This window comes from Thunnus maccoyii, chromosome 15 (genome assembly GCF_910596095.1).
Source record: "Thunnus maccoyii chromosome 15, fThuMac1.1, whole genome shotgun sequence".
NCBI classification, from domain to species: domain Eukaryota; kingdom Metazoa; phylum Chordata; class Actinopteri; order Scombriformes; family Scombridae; genus Thunnus; species Thunnus maccoyii.
This window is the reverse complement of record NC_056547.1, coordinates 1,008,069-1,031,586: the sequence shown is the minus strand read 5'-3', so window position 1 is coordinate 1,031,586 and position 23,518 is coordinate 1,008,069. Positions and strand designations below refer to the sequence as shown.

Genomic DNA, 23,518 nt, shown 5'->3' with positions numbered 1-23,518 from the left:
AAAAGTACATAAGTATTATGAGCTTGATGTAGTTAAAGTATTGCAGTAAAAGTAGTGGTTTGGTCCCTCTGACTGATATATTATTATATATGACATCATTAGATTATTAATAGTGAAGCATCAGTGTGTAAGCAGCAAAAAACAAAGTTCTGATACACAAATCTGTTTTCAGTTTTTGGACTTTTTCTCTAATCTTTGATTTGTGCTGAAATATTGGATCATTTGAACATTTATTGAAATGAAAGCATGTGAGAAGTTTAGAGGGAAAAATCACTATTTGGTGGAGCTGTTAACAACTCATAGACATGTGAAATGTGACATACTGTAAAATAATAAAGTACTGAGATAATACATTTGCGTATACATTTTTTTCTTCCCATAACTGTATTTATAATACTCAAGTTTTTAACAATGCAATATAAAATGCCACAGGGGGCAGACATAAGAACATGTATACAAAGCAAAGAACATACAAGAAGTAAAAAAAACAAAAGTAATCAAAAAAACATAAAGTAATTATGGAATCTGTCAAAAATGATAAATAGTTGGATTAAAAAACTAACATTCTATTCACAGTAAATTAAAATATCACTACCATGAAGAACGACCATTTGACTAGTTTTTCCCGATAGAAAGTTTTGCATATTGATCCAAAAATATTTTGGAACGTATATATTTGTTTTTAAATGCTTTATTTAACAAAACATTCACAAATTATAAGGCAAATCAACCAAAAACCAATAACAAACAAACAAACAAAAAAAATCATGCAATAAAACTATTCAAATAAATAAATTAAATTAAAATATATAATACAACGTAAATGTGGAACGTATAAATCTAAAATAAAACTGCATTTGGCTACGCAATGACGCAGCACTGTGCGTGCGACGTAACTACGTCACCAACCCGGAAAGAATCGAGCAGTAGTGTTGTTATCGCAGCAGCTGGAGGCTCAGCTGATATTTGCTCGCAGTTTTCCTCCAAATCTAACAGAAGAAGAAGAAGAAGACGGGCTCCGACACGTTTCTCAGCCGTTAACGGTGTCTCCGGGCTTCTGTTTCCGTTGTTGTTGTTGTTGTTGTTGTTGTCGTCGCCACCATGAACGTGACGCTGGCGGTGAAGCAGTACATCTCCAAGATGATCGAGAGCAGCGGGCCCGGCATGAAGGTGCTGCTGATGGACCGAGAGACGGTGAGAGGCCGGAGCACAACGTTACTGTCACTGTCACTGATACTGTTACTGTAACTGTTACTGCTCACATATTAACAGTCAGTCTGTCTGTAACTGTTACTGTGTGTTTATATACTTACAGTCAGACTGTCTGTTACTGTGTGTTTATATACTTACAGTCAGTCTGTCTGTAACTGTGACTGTGTGTTTATATACTTACAGTCACTCTGTCTGTTACTGTTACTGAGTGTTTATATACTTACAGTCAGACTGTCTGTTACTGTGTGTTTATATACTTACAGTCAGTCTGTCTGTAACTATGTGTTTACATACTTACAGTCAGACTGTCTGTAACTGGGAAACACTGATCCACATTTTTCATTTTCTGACATTTTATGGAACAAATAACTGATCTGTCTGTGTGTGTGTGTGTGTGTGTGTGTGTGTGTGTGTGTGTGTGTGTGTGTGTGTGTGTGTGCATGTGTGTGCGTGTGTGTGTGTGTGTGTGCGTGTGTGTGTGTGTGTGCAGACCAGTATAGTCAGTGTGGTGTACACTCAGTCAGAGATCCTGCAGAGGGAGGTTTACCTGTTTGAACGCATCGACTCTCAGAACAGAGACAGCATGAAACACCTGAAGGCCATCTGCTTCCTCAGACCCACCAAGGTACACTGGCTGTCTGTCTGTCTCTATATAATAATAATACTTGTGTGATTGTTTCCAGCAATCACACATTGTTCTTCTCACTCTTAATTCTTATTCCGTCTGCTGCATACTTATTGCTATAAAAACCATTCAACTGTCAATCTGTGCAACTCATTCAGCAGATGTGTGCTTGTATTTTTCTGAAATGTAACATGTTTCAGTGATTTTACATAATTTTTTAAAACATTAAAATTTATAATGGCAGTCTATGGGACGAACCGTCCAACTGAGTTGGAACCTTGGTCACTTCAACACTCAACTGCTCAGAAGTCCCTCATCATACAGACGCCATTCAAACTGCAAAATATTCACAAAACTTTGAATGTCCAAAGTTATCAGGTTGTTTAGTGATATCTTTTGTAGTTTTTCAGCAATTTAAGCCCAAAGTCAGGGTTTCAGACTTTTTCAGGTCTCACCAGTGTGTCATGTGATCAGGCACAGTGGAGAGCACAGATAATTTTAGGCCAGAAATGTTTTTCTAAACTGCTGTCACTCCCACAATTTTAACTCCTCAAGCACATATCTTGCCTCTGTATGTTGCCACAAGCCTCCTCTCTCTCAAAATGTAAATACATTTCACATAGGACTTATAGCTTTTGAGATCTGAACCTTAATTGATAGAGAGTCACTGTCATGTTCTCATTGACTGCAATACAGTCTGCAGGATGTGTGTCTCCTCTCACTGCAGTTTCTTAAACTTACAGATTCTCTCTTCCTTCAAACACTTTTTACACATATCATTCATTCTCATGTTAAACTAGTCTTGCTTTCACTAATGATGTACAAACCTCTGGGCTTCAAGCTCTGGTTTAAGACAAATACATTTTCCTCATCAAAATGGAGATCTTTTCCTCTCATCCTTGTGAATGTCTGTTGGCTCAGTGGTTTAGAACACTGCTCTCATGATCAGCTTCGCCTTAGATGAAAAGGTTGTGTGTTCAATACCTGCTCACTGTAGTGCTCCTCATAATATTGCTCTCATGTAGAAAATTGCTTTACATCTCTATCATGTACCGTAAATCAATTCCTCTTTAGTTTACATTAACATTATTACCTAAAATGTGGATTGCTATTCTTGTTAAAGCTTAAAGGTTTAAGCTCATGTCACTTCTGAACTCTCTTTAGATCCAAAGGTTGTGAGTTCGAGCCCCGCTTAGGGCAGAACTCAGTAGAGTCGGAGGATGCAGGAGTGCACAGCTGATGTCAATCTGCTTAATGAGCTGAACTGAACTGCTTTTATGTCAATTTTATGCAATTGACAGACTAAATAGCAGAATCTGGCCTGGCATTGCTGTGTGATATGTTAGCTCAGTGCATAGCATGTCTGTCTTACAAACATGAGGGTGTAGGTTCAATTCCACTCATTGCTGATTTTAATCTTGCTAGATTTTTCAATAGTCTTCAGCTTCCAGTTATGCAATCTGAATCCGCTTTCAGCAATCACACCCAATTTCTACAGAAATTGCATTTTCTAGTATAATCGTACCATTTATAATAGTGACGTTATTAATAACAGATGTGTGTGTATTGTGCAGGAGAACGTGGAACATCTGATCCAGGAGCTGAGGAGACCAAAGTACAGCGTCTACTTCATCTGTAAGACTCTCAGCAGACACTTCACATTTTTACTGCTGTCAAAGGGTCATTTCACACAAATCATAGAAACATAAAAGAGCAGACTGAGAGATCTCCACACGTCCACATGAACTCTTTAAATGTTGTAATTAAAGCACAGGTTCCCAGTGTTCCCAGTGTGTGTTAAACCAGCAGTCAGGTGTCCATAGTAACAGTGAAAGAGGTTTTCCTCGCTGTAATCATTCCTCCTGTTCATACTGGATATTAAAAGATCCTTCAAATGTGCTGTCAATGGAAGTGATGGAGGATAAAATCCACAGTGTGTCCACACAGTCATTTAAAAGTCTGTGTGAAGCTTCTATTCAGCTTCATCAGTCTGAGTTAGTCATATCAAGTGGATATCTGACACATTTACAGTCTTTTTAGCATCAAATTCCCTCTTTGTGTTTCCTCGGACAGTGTTTCCCTGTTGAGCAGCAGGTGGAAGTATGGTAACAAAAAGAGGAACTTTGGCACTAAAAAGACTGTAACGTTGAAAGATATCTACTTGATTTGACTCATTTGGACGCTGAAGCTTCATATTAGCTTCAGATAAACTTTAAATACATTTTTACACTGAAGGAGGACTGTGGATTTTGTCCTCCATCACTTCCATTGTAAGGTCATTATGAAGGGATCTTCTAATGGTCAGTATGAACAGGAGGAATGATTACAGCAAGAAAAACAGCTTTAATGTTCATTTGATGACTGACTGTTGGTTTAAGATGGACTTGAAAAATTGTGAACCGTCCTTTGATGTTGAATAATTGTCTGATCATATTGTGTGTGTGTGTTTCAGACTTCAGTAATGTGATCAGTAAGAGTGAGATCAAAGCTCTGGCTGAGGCTGATGAACAGGAAGTGGTGGCTGAAGTCCAGGTGAGTCTCAAACACGCTGAGACAACAGGTGTATTTCAATCCAAAAAAACCCCAAAAAACACCTGTCTGAGGTGTAACAGCAGCTGTGTGGATAAAAAACAAATGTAAACAGACTGAATGAATAAATGATGATGTCATGAATCATGTGACTTAAACGTCACTGAAGAGCTGAAAACATCAGATCTGTGTGGAGCGATGATGAGGAGACTGTAACCTTCCTCACGTCAATACATGAAACTAACAGAAACGTCATATTTCCATCATGTTTTCCATCGTTTGAGCTTTGACTGTCGCTCGTTTAATGACGTCATCTCGTTGTTTCTTCTTCTTCTACGACGGTTTAACGGCGCCGACTGTTTATCTGCTGATATTCACAACAGCAGCAGCAGGATGGAAACAAACATTCAGGACGTTTTCTGTCGATGATTTTCAGTTAAAATTTGAGCTTCATTTGGTTGAAACTTGACTCCTGAGTGCAGCTCAGTCACCTTTAAAATACTGAAACTCAACAGTAGAAAACAGCACAAAACACAAACAGTGATGCAGTAAAAGTTTCGTAAAACGACCAGCAGGTGACCCACGACTGATCCGTTTGAATTCCTGACAAAGGAGTAAAAACTCATTATATTATTCATTAAACATTCTGTGTTTAAATGTACACACATTAACTGTAACTGTAATGTAAATACATAGAAATATAATAGAACAGCAGAACTAATTTACCACAGAAAATATTTAAATCTAATGAAGATTTTACAGAAGTTTCATGTCTGTTGAAAATGATGCTTCTAATTCAGACTGAACCAGGAGATTATAAAACAAGACGTTTAGTTAAACTGGATCTGTTTGTTTGTTTGTTTGTTTGTTTGTTTGTTTGTGTCTGCAGGAGTTTTATGGAGATTTCATCGCTGTGAATCCTCACCTGTTCTCCCTCAACCTGCAGGGAGTCGCCAGGGTACGAAAGAAACCTCTAATGACTCTGATGAAGATATTAATATTATTAGATTGTTTTATATGATAATTATCTGTAGTAATGTTGAAAACGTTTGGGGATTAAAGCTGCAATCGATTATCGATTAGTCAACTGACAGAAAATGAATCACCAACTATTGATAATCGTAATCGATTAGTCATTTAGGACATTTTACAAGCAAAAAGGCAAAAAATTCTGTTCCAGCATCTCTTATTTTCTGCTTTTCTCTGTTTTATATCACTGTAAATGAAATATTGTGTGTGTGTGTGACATCATCAGGGGCGGAGCTGGGAGCCCTCCATGTTGTCTCGCTGCACTCAGGGTCTGACCTCCGTCCTGCTCGCTCTAAAGAAATGTCCCATGATCCGCTACCAGCTGTCCTCCGACATGTCCAAACGCCTGGCCGAGAGCGTCAAGGTTTCAACGGCAACACAACACACAACAACATTACCACACTGCACGCATCACCCAGGGTGACCAGACGTCACGTCCTCTTTGTCCCGAACGTTTGACCAAACACGAGTTTCGATTAGTTATACCCTGAAAAAACATGAAATACTGATTGTTGTGAGACATTTTTTTGGTGTTGCCCTCAGACGGGCACTGATCTGTCCATAGCCTGCATGAATTATGACTGTTGTAGTGTTTTTTAGTACATGTACACGTGCATGCTCTTTTCCCCTTTTTGTATGCTAGTGCAGATGGTAAATGGATTGTACTTGTTTAGCGCCTTTCTAGTCTTCCAACCACTCAAAGGGCTTTTACATTACGAATCACATTCATACGCTGAATGGGTACAGAGGCTACCATGCAAGGTCCCAACCTGCCCATCAGAGGAAATCTAATCATTCACACACTGATGGCAGCCATCAGGAGCAACTTAGGGTTAAGTATCTTGCCCAAGGACACGTCGACATGCAGACTGGAGGAGCTGGGAATCAAACCGCCGATCTTCCACTTGGTGAACGACCCGCTCTACCTCCTGAGTCACAGCCGCCCCAGATAGAGGTTGTAGTCAAAGTTACTATGAAAGTTGCTCAGTGGTGCATGAAGCAAAAAGAGTTTAAAGAATTAGATCTTCTGCATCCATGTGGCGCATAGAGCAGCTGCACCAGAGACTTCCGCCGGCCAAACCAGCTAACTTCCTGTTAGCCCTCCGCTAACTTGAATGAGATAAATAATTTAATTGTGCGCCTCTTCTAGACTTTCAAAATGTTATCAGATCAAATGGATCAAATTCTGATAGTGAAACAAGTCATTTCGTGGGTTGTGATGTTCAGAAAACTGTATCCACCGTTTCACAGCTGCTCCTTTCCCCATGATGTCTTTTTCAGCTAGTGTGCATCATGTGACGGACCAGGAAGTTGGTTTGGCCACCATGAACTGATGAAATGAATAAAATAAAATGAACTGATAATGATTCACACACTGTTACATACAACAGTCACTGCGTTTATGACACACAGTTGACTTCATGAACAAAAATAAACATTTTAGAGCCGAGTTTCGACTTCACCCTAGCATCACCTCCGACCTCTGACCTCATCTCTCTCTCTCTCTGTCGACAGCAAATCATCACTAAAGAGTACGAGCTGTTTGACTTCAGGAAGACCGAAGTTCCTCCTCTGCTCCTCATCCTCGACCGAAGCGACGACGCCATCACACCTCTGCTCAACCAGGTGACCAATCACAGAGCTCAGCGTGATGACATCATCATGTGTCGACCAGAAACACTCAGAAGTTTATTTACAGATTTATAGTCTGTCCTCTGTTACTGTAGCAGAGGTTTCATTCGAGTTCATACTGGACCGCCGGCCTTTCTCACTACGGAGTTCACTAAGTTCAGACTTGACAAGTTCAACTCAGGAGAACAAACTCTGGAGGACGGGAGGACGCAGTACCATCATTCCCAACTGGAACAGCAGCTCAGCTTCAACACGCCTGAACCTGACTGTACTAACCCTAAATCATCTCAACTCAAAGCTCCACCAACAGACTTTTATCAAGTTCAAGATGCAGTCAGTTATGTTAAAGCTTCACTTTACATTCAGACAAACTAATGTTAGGGTTCGGGTTAGGGTAGGGTTAGAGGGTTAGGGTTGGGGTAGGGTTAGGGTAGGATAGGGTAAGGGTAGGGTTAGAGGGTTAGAAGGTTAGGGTTGGGGTAGGGTCAGAGGGTTAGGGTTAGAGGGTTCGGGGTAGGGTAGGGTTAGGGTAAGGGTAGGGTTAGAGGGTTAGGGTTGGGGTAGGGTTAGAGGGTTAGGGTAGGGTTAGAGGGTTAGGGTAGGGTTAGAGGGTTAGAAGGTTAGGGTTGGGGTAGGGTCAGAGGGTTAGGGTTAGAGGGTTCGGGGTAGGGTAGGGTTAGGGTAAGGGTAGGGTTAGAGGGTTAGGGTTGGGGTAGGGTTAGAGGGTTAGGGTAGGGTTAGAGGGTAAGGGTAGGGTTAGAGGGTTAGGGTGGGGTTAGGATTAGAGGGTTAGGGTGGGGTAGGGTTAGAGGGTTCGGGTTAGAGGGTTAGGGTAAGGGTAGGGTTAGAGGGTTAGGGTTGGGGTAGGGTTAGAGGGTTAGGGTAGGGTTAGAGGGTAAGGGTAGGGTTAGAGGGTTAGGGTGGGGTTAGGATTAGAGGGTTAGGGTGGGGTAGGGTTAGAGGGTTCGGGTTAGAGGGTTAGGGTAAGGGTAGGGTTAGAGGGTTAGGGTGGGGTTAGGATTAGAGGGTTAGGGTGGGGTAGGGTTAGAGGGTTCGGGTTAGGGTAAGGGTAGGGTTAGAGGGTTAGGGTAGGGTTAGGGTGGGGTTAGAGGGTTAGGGTTGGGGTAGGGTTAGGGTAGGATAGGGTAAGGGTAGGGTTAGAGGGTTAGAAGGTTAGGGTTGGGGTAGGGTCAGAGGGTTAGGGTTAGAGGGTTCGGGGTAGGGTAGGGTTAGGGTAAGGGTAGGGTTAGAGGGTTAGGGTTGGGGTAGGGTTAGAGGGTTAGGGTAGGGTTAGGGTAGGGTTAGAGGGTTAGGGTTGGGGTAGGGTTAGGGTAGGATAGGGTAAGGGTAGGGTTAGAGGGTTAGAAGGTTAGGGTTGGGGTAGGGTCAGAGGGTTAGGGTTAGAGGGTTCGGGGTAGGGTAGGGTTAGGGTAAGGGTAGGGTTAGAGGGTTAGGGTTGGGGTAGGGTTAGAGGGTTAGGGTAGGGTTAGAGGGTTAGGGTAGGGTTAGAGGGTTAGAAGTTTAGGGTTGGGGTAGGGTCAGAGGGTTAGGGTTAGAGGGTAAGGGTAGGGTTAGAGGGTTAGGGTTAGAGGGTTAGGGTGGGGTTAGGATTAGAGGGTTAGGGTGGGGTAGGGTTAGAGGGTTCGGGTTAGAGGGTTAGGGTAAGGGTAGGGTTAGAGGGTTAGGGTAGGGTTAGGGTGGGGTTAGGGTTAGAGGGTTAGGATAAGGGTAGGGTTAGAGGGTTAGGGTTAGAGGGTTAGGGTAAGGGAAGGGTTAGAGGGTTAGGGTTAGAGGGTTAGGGTTAGGGTAAGGGTAGGGTTAGAGGGTTAGGGTTAGAGGGTTAGGGTTAGGGTTACAAACTAACCGATTTCGTCTGTGAGACCAACATTTATCTTCCAGAAGGAATTAAACCATATATCAAAATGCTGCGGAGACGTTAGAGCCAGCGGTGAATCAGCTGCAGATCAGTTCATGGATCATGTTCTCCCGGGATGACCACATGTTGACCAGCCGATCATCTCAGGAGTCGGGCCGCTAGCAGCTGGTCTCACCAGGCCAGCGGCTCCCAAACATCTCCCAGAACATCCCAGCAGCTTTACAGACTGGAGTTATTGGGATAAACTGACCACATGTTGGGAATCTACATGTTACATATTAACAGTCCTTAATTGAAAGTTACAACAGCTTTTAGCCTCAAAATCTCTGCCATCGCCGCTGGTTGCTGCAAAATGCATTCTGGGATACTTCGCTGTCACAAGTCCACAGGAGACAAATAAACACGTTGATACAACAGACAGAGCAAGAACTCTTCAACTCATTTGGACTGAACTTGGCTGAATGTGGAAATTGGAACATTAGTTGAACTGTGATTGATGACGTTTCACAAAAACACAAGAACAGACTGAGAAAGGCCTCCTCTGATCTCTGCTCTTCTTCTTCTTCTTCTTCTTCTTCTTCTTCTTCTTCTTCTTCTTCTTCTGCTTCTTCTTCTTCTTCTCCTGTAGTGGACGTACCAGGCGATGGTCCACGAGCTGCTGGGTCTCAACAACAACCGGATCGACCTCTCCAGAGTTCCAGGGATCAACAAAGACCTGCGGGAGGTGGTGCTGTCTGCCGAGAACGACGAGTTTTACGCCAACGTGAGTCTGAAGACACAAAATGTAAAACAGCGAAAATATAAAAGATGCAGTTTGATCTTCAGACACACGTCTGGATCAACCAGGTCCAACTTTCAGTTTACAGTTTTTTAAAGTCGAGTTTCGAACAGTTTGTTGTTTGAAGGTGAAAAAACATCAACAAAGTTATTTATTTCTAGAAAAACCCAAAAATATACAGTTTATGGTCTCGTATGACACAGAAATTCATTACATCATCACATTTGAGAAGCTGGAACCAGAAAATGTTTGACGTTTCTGCTTAAAAAATGACTCAATCAATAAATCAATTTTCTAAATAGTTGAAATATTAATTGTATTGGTAGTGGTAGATAGTTTCAGCTCCATATTAATTACATAAATTATATATAAACCCACAATTTGCATGAGTGCAGCTTGTTTTTCTACAACTTGACTGATTCTTACATCTAAGTTAATTTATTACTGTAGAAACTGTCCGTTTGCTTCATATCAGCAGATTGTTCTGACTCCCTTTACTCCTCAAACTAAAAGTATGACCAAAATTACGTCACTCTGAGCCAGTTAGGAATGATTTCTGCTTTGAGACACTTCATAAACGCAAAACCCTGAATAACATCACAAAACAGAAAGTTTAAATGAAAAGTTGTGTGTGTTTTTGTGTGTGTTAGAACCTGTACTTGAACTTCGGGGAGATCGGCACAAACATTAAGAACCTGATGGAGGATTTCCAGAAGAAGAAGCCTAAAGGACAACAGAAGCTGGAGTCCATCACAGACATGAAGGTGACTGACGGACTGACGGTCAGTGTTCAGTCAGTGTTGGTCTGTGTGTGTTTCATGTGTGTTTCCTCCTGCAGGCGTTTGTGGATAACTACCCTCAGTTTAAGAAGATGTCGGGCACCGTGTCCAAACATGTGACGGTGGTCGGGGAGCTGTCCCGGCTGGTGTCGGAGCGTCAGCTGATGGAGCTGTCGGAGGCGGAGCAGGAGCTGGCCTGTCAGAACGACCACTCCAACGCTCAGCAGGTAACACTGGTTGATCTGGTCTCCTTTACAGAAGAGAGTCAACATCAGAGATCAGAGTAGAGAAGCTTCTCCTGTTTATCTGCTCTGAGCTTCGCCATGTTGGGCGGCAGCTAGTATCACTGATTAACCTTCACTCTCTGAGAAACTTAATGACAAAATGAAACTCATCTGTTGTCGGTTTGTGTGTCTGCACTCGACCAAAGATCATCTGTTAGAGAAGAAGCTCCACTCTGTAACACAGCTGTACAACCAGAGTGTTTCTGTAGTTCCAACAACTCCAACAGAGTGAGACGTCTTCTCTCCAGAGGATCAGGAGTCTCACTCAGTTATGAACCTGCATCTTCAGTATCTGGGAAAAGGAAGTTGGCAGAACCTTTTTTATCAACCCTGAGTAGCATCTGCAGGTATTTGTTTCAGCCCCAACAACCTTCACCAATAAGATGGCAGCCTGTTAGTAACCTGAGAGGAGAAACCCGTTTAGCTTATTGCTCTGAGTGCATGAGATGAGTGTGTCAACACTTTATCAATGAAGATCTTCTCTCATCTGGATTATGATGGCAGGACAGTAAGGGAGCGACGTTTAGAGACATTACTAAGAAAATCAAACATGAGGGAGAAATGTCCTCCGTCTCCGGTGGAATTACACCCTCGATCATCAGGATGTGGCGGAAAAAACATCAGCAGGGAAAGAACTTTCAGAAAAAGTTTGAGTTCAGAGTTTTTATCAACCATCAGCTTTATGGTTGCTGCTCTCGCTGTGTCTGAGTGACGTATAAACATGTTGTAAACATGTTGTAAACATGTTGTCCCGTGTTGTAAACATGTCGTCCCGTGTTGTAAACATGTCGTCCCGTGTTGTAAACATATTGTAGACATGTCGTCCCGTGTTGTTAACATGTCGTCCCGTGTTGTTAACATGTCATCCCGTGTTGTAAACATGTCCCATGTTGTAAACATGTCGCCCCGTGTTGTAAACATGTTGTAAACATGTCATCTCGTGTTGTAAACATGTTGTAAACATGTCGTCTCGTGTTGTAAACATGTCGTCCCATGTTGTAAACATGTTGTAAACATGTCGTCCCGTGTTGTAAACATGTTGTAAACATGTCGTCCCATGTTGTAAACATGTTGTCCTGTGTTGTAAACATGTCGTCCCGTGTTGTAAACATGTTGTCCCATGTTGTAAACATGTCGGCCCGTGTTGTAAACATGTTGTAAACATGTCGTCCCGTGTTGTAAACATGTCGTCCAGTGTTTTAAACATGTCGTCCCGTGTTGTAAACATGTTGTAAACATGTCGTCTCGTGTTGTAAACATGTCGTCCCATGTTGTAAACATGTTGTCCCATGTTGTAAACATGTCATCCCGTGTTGTAACCATGTTGTAAACATGTTGTCCTGTGTTGTAAACATGTTGTTCCGTGTTGTAAACATGTTGTAAACATGTTGTCCCATGTTGTAAACATGTTGCCCCGTGTTGTAAACATGTTGTAAACATGTCATCCCGTGTTGTAAACATGTTGTAAACATGTCGTCCCGTGTTGTAAACATGTCGTCCCGTGTTGTAAACATGTTGTAAACATGTCGTCCTGTGTTGTAAACATGTTGTAAACATGTTGTAAACATGTCGTCCTGTGTTGTAAACATGTTGTAAACATGTTGTAAACATGTTCCGTGTTGTAAACATGTTGTAAACATGTTGTCCCGTGGTTTAAACATGTTGTCCCGTGTTGTAAACATGTTGTAAACATGTTGTCCCGTGTTGTAAACATGTTGTCCCATGTTGTAAGCATGTTGTTAACATGTCATCCCGTGTTGTAAACATGTTGTCCCGTGTTGTAAACATGTTATAAACATGTTGTTCCGTGTTGTAAACATGTTGTAAACATGTTGTCCTGTGTTGTAAACATGTCGTCCCGTGTTGTAAACATGTTGTCCCGTGTTGTAAACATGTTGTCCTGTGTTGTAAACATGTTGTAAACAAGTCGTCCCGTGTTGTAAACATGTTGTCCCGTGTTGTAAACATGTCGTCCCGTGTTGTAAACATGTTGTCCCGTGTTGTAAACATGTTGTAAACATGTCGTCCCGTGTTGTAAACATGTCGTCCCGTGTTGTAAACATGTTGTAAACATGTCGTCCCGTGTTGTAAACATGTTGTAAAAATGTCGTCCCGTGTTGTAAACATGTCGTCCCGTGTTGTAAACATGTCGTCCCGTGTTGTAAACATGTTGTAAACATGTCGTCCCGTGTTGTAAACATGTCGTCCCGTGTTGTAAACATGTTGTAAACATGTCGTCCCGTGTTGTAAACATGTCGTCCCGTGTTGTAAACATATTGTAGACATGTCGTCCCGTGTTGTTAACATGTCGTCCCGTGTTGTTAACATGTCATCCCGTGTTGTAAACATGTCGTCCCGTGTTGTAAACATGTTGTCCCGTGTTGTAAACATGTAAACATGTTGTCCCGTGTTGTAAACATGTTGTAAACATGTCGTCCCGTGTTGTAAACATGTCGTCCAGTGTTTTAAACATGTCGTCCCGTGTTGTAAACATGTTGTAAACATGTCGTCTCGTGTTGTAAACATGTCGTCCCATGTTGTAACCATGTTGTAAACATGTTGTCCTGTGTTGTAAACATGTTGTTCCGTGTTGTAAACATGTTGTAAACATGTTGTCCCGTGTTGTAAACATGTCGCCCCGTGTTGTAAACATGTTGTAAACATGTCATCCCGTGTTGTAAACATGTTGTAAACATGTTGTCCCGTGTTGTAAACATGTCGTCCCGTGTTGTAAACATGTTGTAAACATGTCGTCCTGTGTTGTAAACATGTTTTTAACATGTTCCGTGTTGTAAACATGTTGTAAACATGTTGTCCCGTGGTTTAAACATGTTGTCCCGTGTTGTAAACATGTTGTAAACATGTTGTCCCGTGTTGTAAACATGTTGTCCCATGTTGTAAGCATGTCATCCCGTGTTGTAAACATGTTGTCCCGTGTTGTAAACATGTTGTCCTGTGTTGTAAACATGTTATAAACATGTCATCCCGTGTTGTAAACATGTTGTAAACATGTTGTCCCGTGTTGTAAACATGTTGTCCTGTGTTGTAAACATGTTGTAAACAAGTCGTCCCGTGTTGTAAACATGTTGTCCCGTGTTGTAAACATGTTGTCCCGTGTTGTAAACATGTTATAAACATGTCGTCCCGTGTTGTAAACATGTCGTCCCGTGTTGTAAACATGTCGTCCCGTGTTGTAAACATGTTGTAAACATGTCGTCCCGTGTTGTAAACATGTTGTAAAAATGTCGTCCCGTGTTGTAAACATGTCGTCCCGTGTTGTAAACATGTTGTCCCGTGTTGTAAACATGTCGTCCCGTGTTGTAAACATGTTGTAAAAATGTCGTCCCGTGTTGTAAACATGTCGTCCCGTGTTGTAAACATGTTGTAAACATGTCGTCCCGTGTTGTAAACATGTTGTAAAAATGTCGTCCCGTGTTGTAAACATGTCGTCCCGTGTTGTAAACATGTTGTAAACATGTCGTCCCGTGTTGTAAACATGTCGTCCCGTGTTGTAAACATGTTGTAAAAATGTCGTCCCGTGTTGTAAACATGTCGTCCCGTGTTGTAAACATGTCGTCCCGTGTTGTAAACATGTTGTAAACATGTCGTCCCGTGTTGTAAACATGTCGTCCCGTGTTGTAAACATATTGTAGACATGTCGTCCCGTGTTGTTAACATGTCGTCCCGTGTTGTAAACATGTCGTCCCGTGTTGTAAACATGTTGTCCCGTGTTGTAAACATGTAAACATGTTGTCCCGTGTTGTAAACATGTTGTAAACATGTCGTCCCGTGTTGTTAACATGTTGTAAACATGTTGTCCTGTGTTGTAAACATGTCGTCCCGTGTTGTAAACATGTTGTCCCGTGTTGTAAACATGTTGTCCTGTGTTGTAAACATGTTGTAAACATGTCGTCCCGTGTTGTAAACATGTTGTCCCGTGTTGTAAACATGTCGTCCCGTGTTGTAAACATGTCGTCCCGTGTTGTAAACATGTCGTCCCATGTTGTAAACATGTTGTAAACATGTCGTCCCGTGTTGTAAACATGTTGTAAAAATGTCGTCCCGTGTTGTAAACATGTCGTCCCGTGTTGTAAACATGTTGTAAACATGTCGTCCCGTGTTGTAAACATATTGTAGACATGTCGTCCCGTGTTGTTAACATGTCGTCCCGTGTTGTTAACATGTCGTCCCGTGTTGTAAACATGTTGTCCCGTGTTGTAAACATGTAAACATGTTGTCCCGTGTTGTAAACATGTTGTAAACATGTTGTAAACATGTCGTCCTGTGTTGTAAACATGTTGTAAACATGTCGTCCCGTGTTGTAAACATGTCGTCCCGTGTTGTAAACATGTTGTCCTGTGTTGTAAACATGTTATAAACATGTCATCCCGTGTTGTAAACATGTTGTAAACATGTTGTCCCGTGTTGTAAACATGTTGTCCTGTGTTGTAAACATGTTGTAAACAAGTCGTCCCGTGTTGTAAACATGTTGTCCCGTGTTGTAAACATGTTGTCCCGTGTTGTAAACATGTTATAAACATGTCGTCCCGTGTTGTAAACATGTCGTCCCGTGTTGTAAACATGTCGTCCCGTGTTGTAAACATGTTGTAAACATGTCGTCCCGTGTTGTAAACATGTTGTAAAAATGTCGTCCCGTGTTGTAAACATGTCGTCCCGTGTTGTAAACATGTTGTCCCGTGTTGTAAACATGTCGTCCCGTGTTGTAAACATGTTGTAAAAATGTCGTCCCGTGTTGTAAACATGTCGTCCCGTGTTGTAAACATGTTGTAAACATGTCGTCCCGTGTTGTAAACATGTTGTAAAAATGTCGTCCCGTGTTGTAAACATGTCGTCCCGTGTTGTAAACATGTTGTAAACATGTCGTCCCGTGTTGTAAACATGTCGTCCCGTGTTGTAAACATGTTGTAAAAATGTCGTCCCGTGTTGTAAACATGTCGTCCCGTGTTGTAAACATGTCGTCCCGTGTTGTAAACATGTTGTAAACATGTCGTCCCGTGTTGTAAACATGTCGTCCCGTGTTGTAAACATATTGTAGACATGTCGTCCCGTGTTGTTAACATGTCGTCCCGTGTTGTAAACATGTCGTCCCGTGTTGTAAACATGTTGTCCCGTGTTGTAAACATGTAAACATGTTGTCCCGTGTTGTAAACATGTTGTAAACATGTCGTCCCGTGTTGTTAACATGTTGTAAACATGTTGTCCTGTGTTGTAAACATGTCGTCCCGTGTTGTAAACATGTTGTCCCGTGTTGTAAACATGTTGTCCTGTGTTGTAAACATGTTGTAAACATGTCGTCCCGTGTTGTAAACATGTTGTCCCGTGTTGTAAACATGTCGTCCCGTGTTGTAAACATGTTGTCCCGTGTTGTAAACATGTTGTCCCGTGTTGTAAACATGTTGTAAACATGTCGTCCCGTGTTGTAAACATGTCGTCCCATGTTGTAAACATGTTGTAAACATGTCGTCCCGTGTTGTAAACATGTTGTAAAAATGTCGTCCCGTGTTGTAAACATGTCGTCCCGTGTTGTAAACATGTTGTCCCGTGTTGTAAACATGTTGTAAACATGTCGTCCCGTGTTGTAAACATATTGTAGACATGTCGTCCCGTGTTGTTAACATGTCGTCCCGTGTTGTTAACATGTCGTCCCGTGTTGTAAACATGTTGTCCCGTGTTGTAAACATGTAAACATGTTGTCCCGTGTTGTAAACATGTTGTAAACATGTTGTAAACATGTCGTCCTGTGTTGTAAACATGTTGTAAACATGTCGTCCCGTGTTGTAAACATGTCGTCCCGTGTTGTAAACATGTTGTAAACATGTCGTCCCGTGTCTTTCAGAGCGTGCGTCGTCTGCTGCAGAATCCTCGGCTGATGGAGTTGGACGCCGTGCGGCTCGTGATGCTCTACGCTCTGAGATACGAACGCCACAGCAGCAGCATCCTGCCCGCTCTGATGGACGAGCTGAGCCGAAGAGGAGTGTCCGAACGCCACCGCAGGGTAATGATGTCATCAGTCACACTGGCCTCTGATTGGCCAGTGAAGGCTGGTGTTTGATTTGATTTATTTTAGATCTTAACTGAAACATGCAGGAGGGTTTTGGTGGTTTGCAGTCAGGAGCTGCTTCACTTTAACATCCAGTCTTGACGTCTTTTCATCAAATCTTTCTGTTTTCATGAGGAGCAGAACTTTAACATTAACAGACTCATTTATGTCTGCAAGTTGATGTGAAGAATAAAACAAACATAACAATCTGACAAACATCAGTATCAGAGACAACAGCTGCCAGCACATCTGTCTGCAGTGACATCAGGCTGCCAGCAGGTGGAGCAGCTTCACCTGGTAGAAACCAAACCAGTGATGAAAGCAGAACTGGATCCAGTTATCTTCACTGTCAAATAATGTGACAGTTAAGCTTTAAACATCTCGACCAGACAGTCAATAAATGTTCAAATGATCCAATATTTCAGCAAAAATCAAAGATTAGAGAAAAAGTCCAAAAACTGAAAACAGATTTGTGTATCAGAACTTTGTTTTTTCTTCTTTCCTCTCCCATTAATCATCTCACCACCCCTCAGATTTATCTGCTGACCCTTTGGAGGGGCCCGACCCCTAGGTTGGTCTATGAAATGTCAGAAAACAGTGAAAATGATGTTTTCAGATATCGAAAACTCAAATATATTCAGTTTTCTGTTAAAGAAAAACAGAAAATCATTATTGTGGAGAAACTGACATGATGGATGAGATTTCTTATGGAATAACTTGAATAATAAATTGATTATCAAATTAATAACATTTTGTATTGTTCAAAAATAAATCAATTAATCTCTTGTTTCTTTCAACTCTATTTAGAATTTGTATTAGTTTTCATGTTGAGGCTGTCAGGGAGGGTCCTCACTAGTATAGAAGTACTAATGTGTGTGTATGAAATCTAATGTGTGTGTGTGTGTGTGTGTCAGATGGTTCAGTGTGTGGTGGAGTACGGAGGGAAAAGAGTCAGAGGAAGTGACCTCATCGCGCCGACAGACGCTGTCGCCATCACCAAACAGTTCTTCAAGGGCCTCAAGGTGCTCACACACACACACACAATACACCCTAGCACACAGAATCGCCATGGCAACCACCTCATACACCCTAGCAACCACTGAGAATACCCTGACAACCAGCCGCTGCAAGAGCTTTTATTCATTTTTACCTTTAACAGCTGAAAGCTTTAAGTCACAGAGTAAATAAACGGATCAGGGCCTCGTTACCTGATAACCATCGATCTTACAAGTTACAGTGTTTCCTAACAGCATTTCTACACACGCTGAAGGTGATGATGAATCATTTTAAAGTAACTTCGCACCTTTACATATTTATATATTTCTGTAAGCTGTGCTATGTAATGAAAATACATGACAAAGTGTAAATGTTGTAAACAACACAGATAAATATTTAATATTTGTTCAGTATGAAAACGAAGCTTCGTGTGCAGTAAACAGTCTGCAGTCTGTTGATTCATCTGCTGGAGGAAGATTCAAACTAAATGAATCAGCTGAGTTTGCTTTAAGTTTCATACTGTCATCATCTCCGTATTAGACTGTCTGTATGTAGCGTGAATAGAAACCGTCGCTATGCTGACGATACTCCGCTCTTCCTGTCACGACTGCCGGACGACCTCACAGTCTCGGCTCGGATCTCGTCATGTCCTGCCGATATATCAGCATGGATGAAAGAACGCCACCTTCATCTTAACCTCTCTAAGACCAAACTCCTTGTCATCCCAGCCAGTCCCTCTATACAACAGAACATCAGCATCCAGCTTGAATCAGCCCTCAAAGTCTGCCTGATGCTTGGGTGTCATGACTGATGACCAACTAACCTTTAAGGTTCACGTGTCGCTTTGGCCTGAACAACATCAGGAAGTCCTGGTACAGGCTCATTGACTAAATAAACCACTAGGGAAGTGTCACTTCAGCCAGAAGAGATGGATATGTGATGAAGAAGAGGGAGAGGAGGACAATGATGACCCAGACTGACAAATCAGTTGTTAAATACATTCATATGTATTTTGGTTTAGTTTTATTTTCTAATTTAAACATCAACATCAAACATCACTTAACAAAGAACATCAGTGTTTTTGAAAACTTAAAAATGTACAGAAACAATGAAAACTTCAATGAAACGTAGTCTTTGGTTCATCCTGCAGCTTATTAAGATGCTCTGAACCTCCTTCGAGTGTTTGTTCATCTACCGTCATTCCTGAGAGTCTTCACTTACGATGCTTTTTGGAAACAGCTCTTAAGTTTAAGAAGGTTTGTAAGATGGATTTTATGATCATTTCAGCGTTAAGATGCTTTCAGGAAAAGAGGAACAGGTGTGTAACAGACAGACATGGACATTAAGCTGAGAGCTGGAGAGGCAGAGATACTGTGAGGTGAAGAAGAACCAAAAATCCTCCTCAGAGTCACAACTGAGTCGGATCTGAACACACAGACATGAAACATGTTGATATGATTCACACTTCCTGAGGATCATTATCTCTGATGTCATCACCAGTAAACCTCCATGAATCCACTTAGAAACCAGAGAACAAAGAGGCTGCAGAACATTTTAAATCAGTGATAGTTGTCTGAACATCATGTGACGCTGCAGACAGGAAGCTGCTAACAGCTGATTCACAGGACTTTTAATGGAGACTGTTTGACTAAATGTGAACAAAATTACAACAGTTCCAATAACAACCAGAAATAATTAATAATTGTGTGTGTGTGTGTGTGTGTGTGTGTATGTGTGTGTGTGTGTGTGTGTGTGTGTGCAGGGTGTGGAGAACGTGTACACTCAGCATCAGCCTCTGATACATGACACTCTGGATCAGCTGATCAAAGGTCGACTGAAGGACAGTCAGTTTCCATACCTGGGAGCCAGCAGCCTCCGAGACAGGTAACACACACACACACACACTCATACACACCTGAGAGAGACACACACACACACACACCTGAGAGAGACACACACACACACACACACACACCTGAGATACACACACACACACACCTGAGAGAGACACACACACACCTGAGAGACACACACACACCTGAGAGAGACACACACACACACACCTGAGAGAGACACACACACACACACACCTGAGAGAGACACACACACGCACACACACACACACACACCTGAGAGAGACACACACGCACACACACACCTGAGAGACACACACACGCACACACACACCTGAGAGACACACACACACACACACACCTGAGAGACACACACACACACCTGAGAGAGACACACACACACCTGAGAGACACACACCTGAGACACACACACACACATACACACACACCTGAGAGACACATACACACACACCTGAGAGACACACACACACACACCTGAGAAACACACACACACACACCTGAGAGACACACACACACATACACACACACCTGAGAGACACACACACACACACCTGAGAAACACACACACACACACACCTGAGACACACACACACACATACACACACACCTGAGAGACACACACACACACACCTGAGAAACACACACACACACACCTGAGAAACACACACACACACACCTGAGAAACACACACACACACACCTGAGAGACACACACACACACACACCTGAGAAACACACACACACACACCTGAGAAACACCCACACACACCTGAGAAACACATACACACCCACACACACCTGAGCTGAAATATGAAAGATATTTTGGTTTGTTTTACACTTTTTTGTTTGCTACATTTATTTATTTATTTCTAAATGTCTGACAGACCCTAACCCTGGTGTTTGTGTATGTGTGTGTGTGTGCGTGTGTGTGTACGTGTGTGTGTTCAGACCCCAGGACATCATCGTGTTTATGATCGGTGGAGCCACGTATGAAGAAGCTCTGACTGTCTACAACCTGAACCGCAGCACACCTGGAGTCCGCATCGTGCTGGGAGGAAGTAACATCCACAACACCAAGAGGTCACACACACACACACACACACACACACACAAAACACCTAGCCCCCCTTACTATAACCTAAACCATCATAACTAAATATCTTATTCCAACCTTTAAAGGACGAGTTGTGTTTCAAGTCCATCTTAAATCAACAGTCAGGAGCCTAAACGAACAGTGAAACCTGTGTTTCTTGCTGTAATCATTGCTCCTGTTCATACTGACCATTAGAAGATCCCTTCATAATGACCTTACAATGGAAGTGATGGAGGACAAAGTCACTTCTTTATGTGCAAATATGTATTTAACAGTTTACCTGAAGATGATACGAAGCTTCCACTGTCTGAATTACGTCTCTCTGTCTTTCTCTTACTCTCAGTTTCCTGGAGGAAGTGATGTCAACGACGGGTCACGTCAGCGACAGAGCGCAAGGAGTCGGTCGCCATAGCAGCAGGCGCTGAGCACAAACACAGAAACACTCCTGAACAGCATCATTCCCTCTCTTGCTCTCTGTCTCTGCCGCCGTTTTGTGTCCAATGTTTGTTTAAATCCTCTTGTTCTCCGTCATTTCCAGAGACAGCTCCAGGACCTGATTAGCCTAGCTTAGCTTAAAGACTGGAAGCAGGTGGAAACTGTTAGCCAAGCTCAAAAGAGACAAAAAAATCCAAGTCAGACTGCTTTGGGGTCGTTGGAAGTGTGATTCTCTTCTTTTATTTAAGGCTGACGTTTCATGTTTATGTCCAGAATCTGAGAAATGTGATGGATTTTTGTTTGAACGTTAAGAGAGAATTTGAGGACACTGAAACTAAACCAGACTGTAGATCTTATAATCGTGTATGAATATATTTTCTGTCCATGTCAAATACTCAAATGTGTCTTTGTTTTTCTCTTCAGAAGGAAATTCCACCTAAAATTATAGTTCTCTCATGTTGATAAGTGTGTTTTCATCCGCCTCGTTTTATTCACAATTTTATTTTGTGCATTAAAAACACTGGAAATTCAAATGAAAGTCTAAATAACGTGTAAACAGCAGCTGTGTGGATAAAAATCAAATATAAACAGACTGAGTGAATAAATTAATCATGTGACTAAAAGGTCAGTGAAGAGATGAAAACATCAGATCTGTGTGGAGCGATGATGAGGAGACTGTAACCTTCCTCACATCAATACATGAAACTAACAGAAACGTCATATTTCCATCATGTTTTCCATGTGGATGTATTGTAAGAGCTGGATACTGAAAATGGCGCCTATTCAGTCTGTTAAGAATTGCTTGGCTGGCGCATTCACCAACAAATTTTCTATCTTCCGGGTTTGCTTCCACGTTTTGCGGCCCACTGAATATACGCAGTGATGTTTCCACCGCTGGCCCCGCCCACAAGTTCCCACTCGGCCCATAGACTTTACATTGCGATGACGTCACACATTTTTAAATGGCTTTTCCCGGCTCAAGGAAACAAATATAAAACCTCCATGGATCAAAAATTCATAATAGAAAGAATCATTATTGTCCTGTCAACAGTTCTCTTTTATAATGATGGTTTATGCTTTTTGGGGGGATTTTTGCTGCAATACCACGAGTGACCACTGGGAAAAACTGGCTGCAATGCCGAGCATCGTGGTGCTGTATATACACCATAGACTGTATAAAAATATGGACGTAGTTACCGTGACGTCACTCCTTCGTTTCTGAAGAGCGGTTTTGAAGCTCAAAGTGAGCCGCTTCGGCCGTCGCTGCCTAACTCCCAGCCAATCAAAAATAGGCAAAGAGGCGGATCGAATGGCTGAAACAAGCCACCTAGCGGCTGGCGGACCTGTCACTCAAAGCAGCCATGTCCTTCATTATGCAGAACTTTACGGCTTAATAAAATTTAAACGGGCGAGTTATAAAAAAATTCACCCCCGTACAGTTGTCATGAAAGAGGAAATTAGCTACAGAGACCAAAACCGTTGTTTGTACCAGACTGTAAACATGTTTATTTCTGCTGTAAAGTTGGACATTTGAACATGGGGGTCTATGGGAATTGACTCGCTGTTGGAGCCTCAAGTGGTCGTTCAAGGAACTGCAGTTTTTGGCTTCATTTTACAGCCCTGGAGGTTGCTGCTTATACATCCATGTATCCAGCTCTTATAATACATTCATGGTTTTCCATTGTTTGAGCTTTGACTGATGCTCTTCTAACGAGGTCATCTTGTTGTGTCTCTTCCTCTGCAATAGTTAAATGACACTGACTGGAGAATCTGTTTATCTCCTAATATTCACTACAGTTTGTTTTGGACCATTTTCCTGAAATTCAGTTAAAATTTGAGCTAAATTTGGATGAAACTTGACTGTAAAACCACTTCTTCTGGTTTCCCGACTAAATTTCAAGAGACAAAATCTTTCAGAATATTCTTGAAACCTGAAACCTGATCATCAAAAATCAGTTACAGATATTTAATGCTGTATTCTGTTTGAAGCTGCATGACTGATATTTGATTGCACAGTATCATTTTTGGAGAAACACTTTCTCACCAATAAGGCTGCAACTAACAATTATTTTCATTGTCGATTATTTTTTCAATTGATAGATTCACTTTTAGTCTATGAAACGTCATAAATTTGTGAAAAAATGCCTGTCACAGTTTCCCAGAGTCCAAGGTGATATCTTCACATTTGTAGTTTTGTAGTTAAAACACAAAAATCTTCGATCCAGAGAGATATATGACAAAGAAAAGATTCAAAACCTCTTATTTCAGAGACAAATTCTGGTAGTGTCCTGGTCACCCGGATCTGTGCACCTTCAG

At 41.9% G+C, this 23,518-nt stretch overlaps 1 protein-coding gene across 1 annotated transcript; it reads left to right on the top strand.

Moving 5' to 3' along the window:
• The first annotated feature begins 809 nt into the window (after positions 1-809).
• Positions 810-21,811, top strand: vps45 (vacuolar protein sorting 45 homolog). Its single transcript, XM_042435837.1, has 15 exons — positions 810-1,194; positions 1,703-1,837; positions 3,412-3,472; positions 4,290-4,369; positions 5,256-5,324; positions 5,622-5,759; positions 6,911-7,021; positions 9,532-9,666; positions 10,332-10,445; positions 10,520-10,687; positions 16,602-16,760; positions 17,720-17,827; positions 19,564-19,685; positions 20,623-20,754; positions 21,111-21,811. Exons 1-15 carry the CDS (start codon positions 1,102-1,104, stop codon positions 21,190-21,192), a joined length of 1,707 nt encoding a protein of 568 aa, XP_042291771.1. The 5' UTR covers positions 810-1,101; the 3' UTR covers positions 21,193-21,811.
• The last annotated feature ends 1,707 nt before the right edge of the window (positions 21,812-23,518 follow it).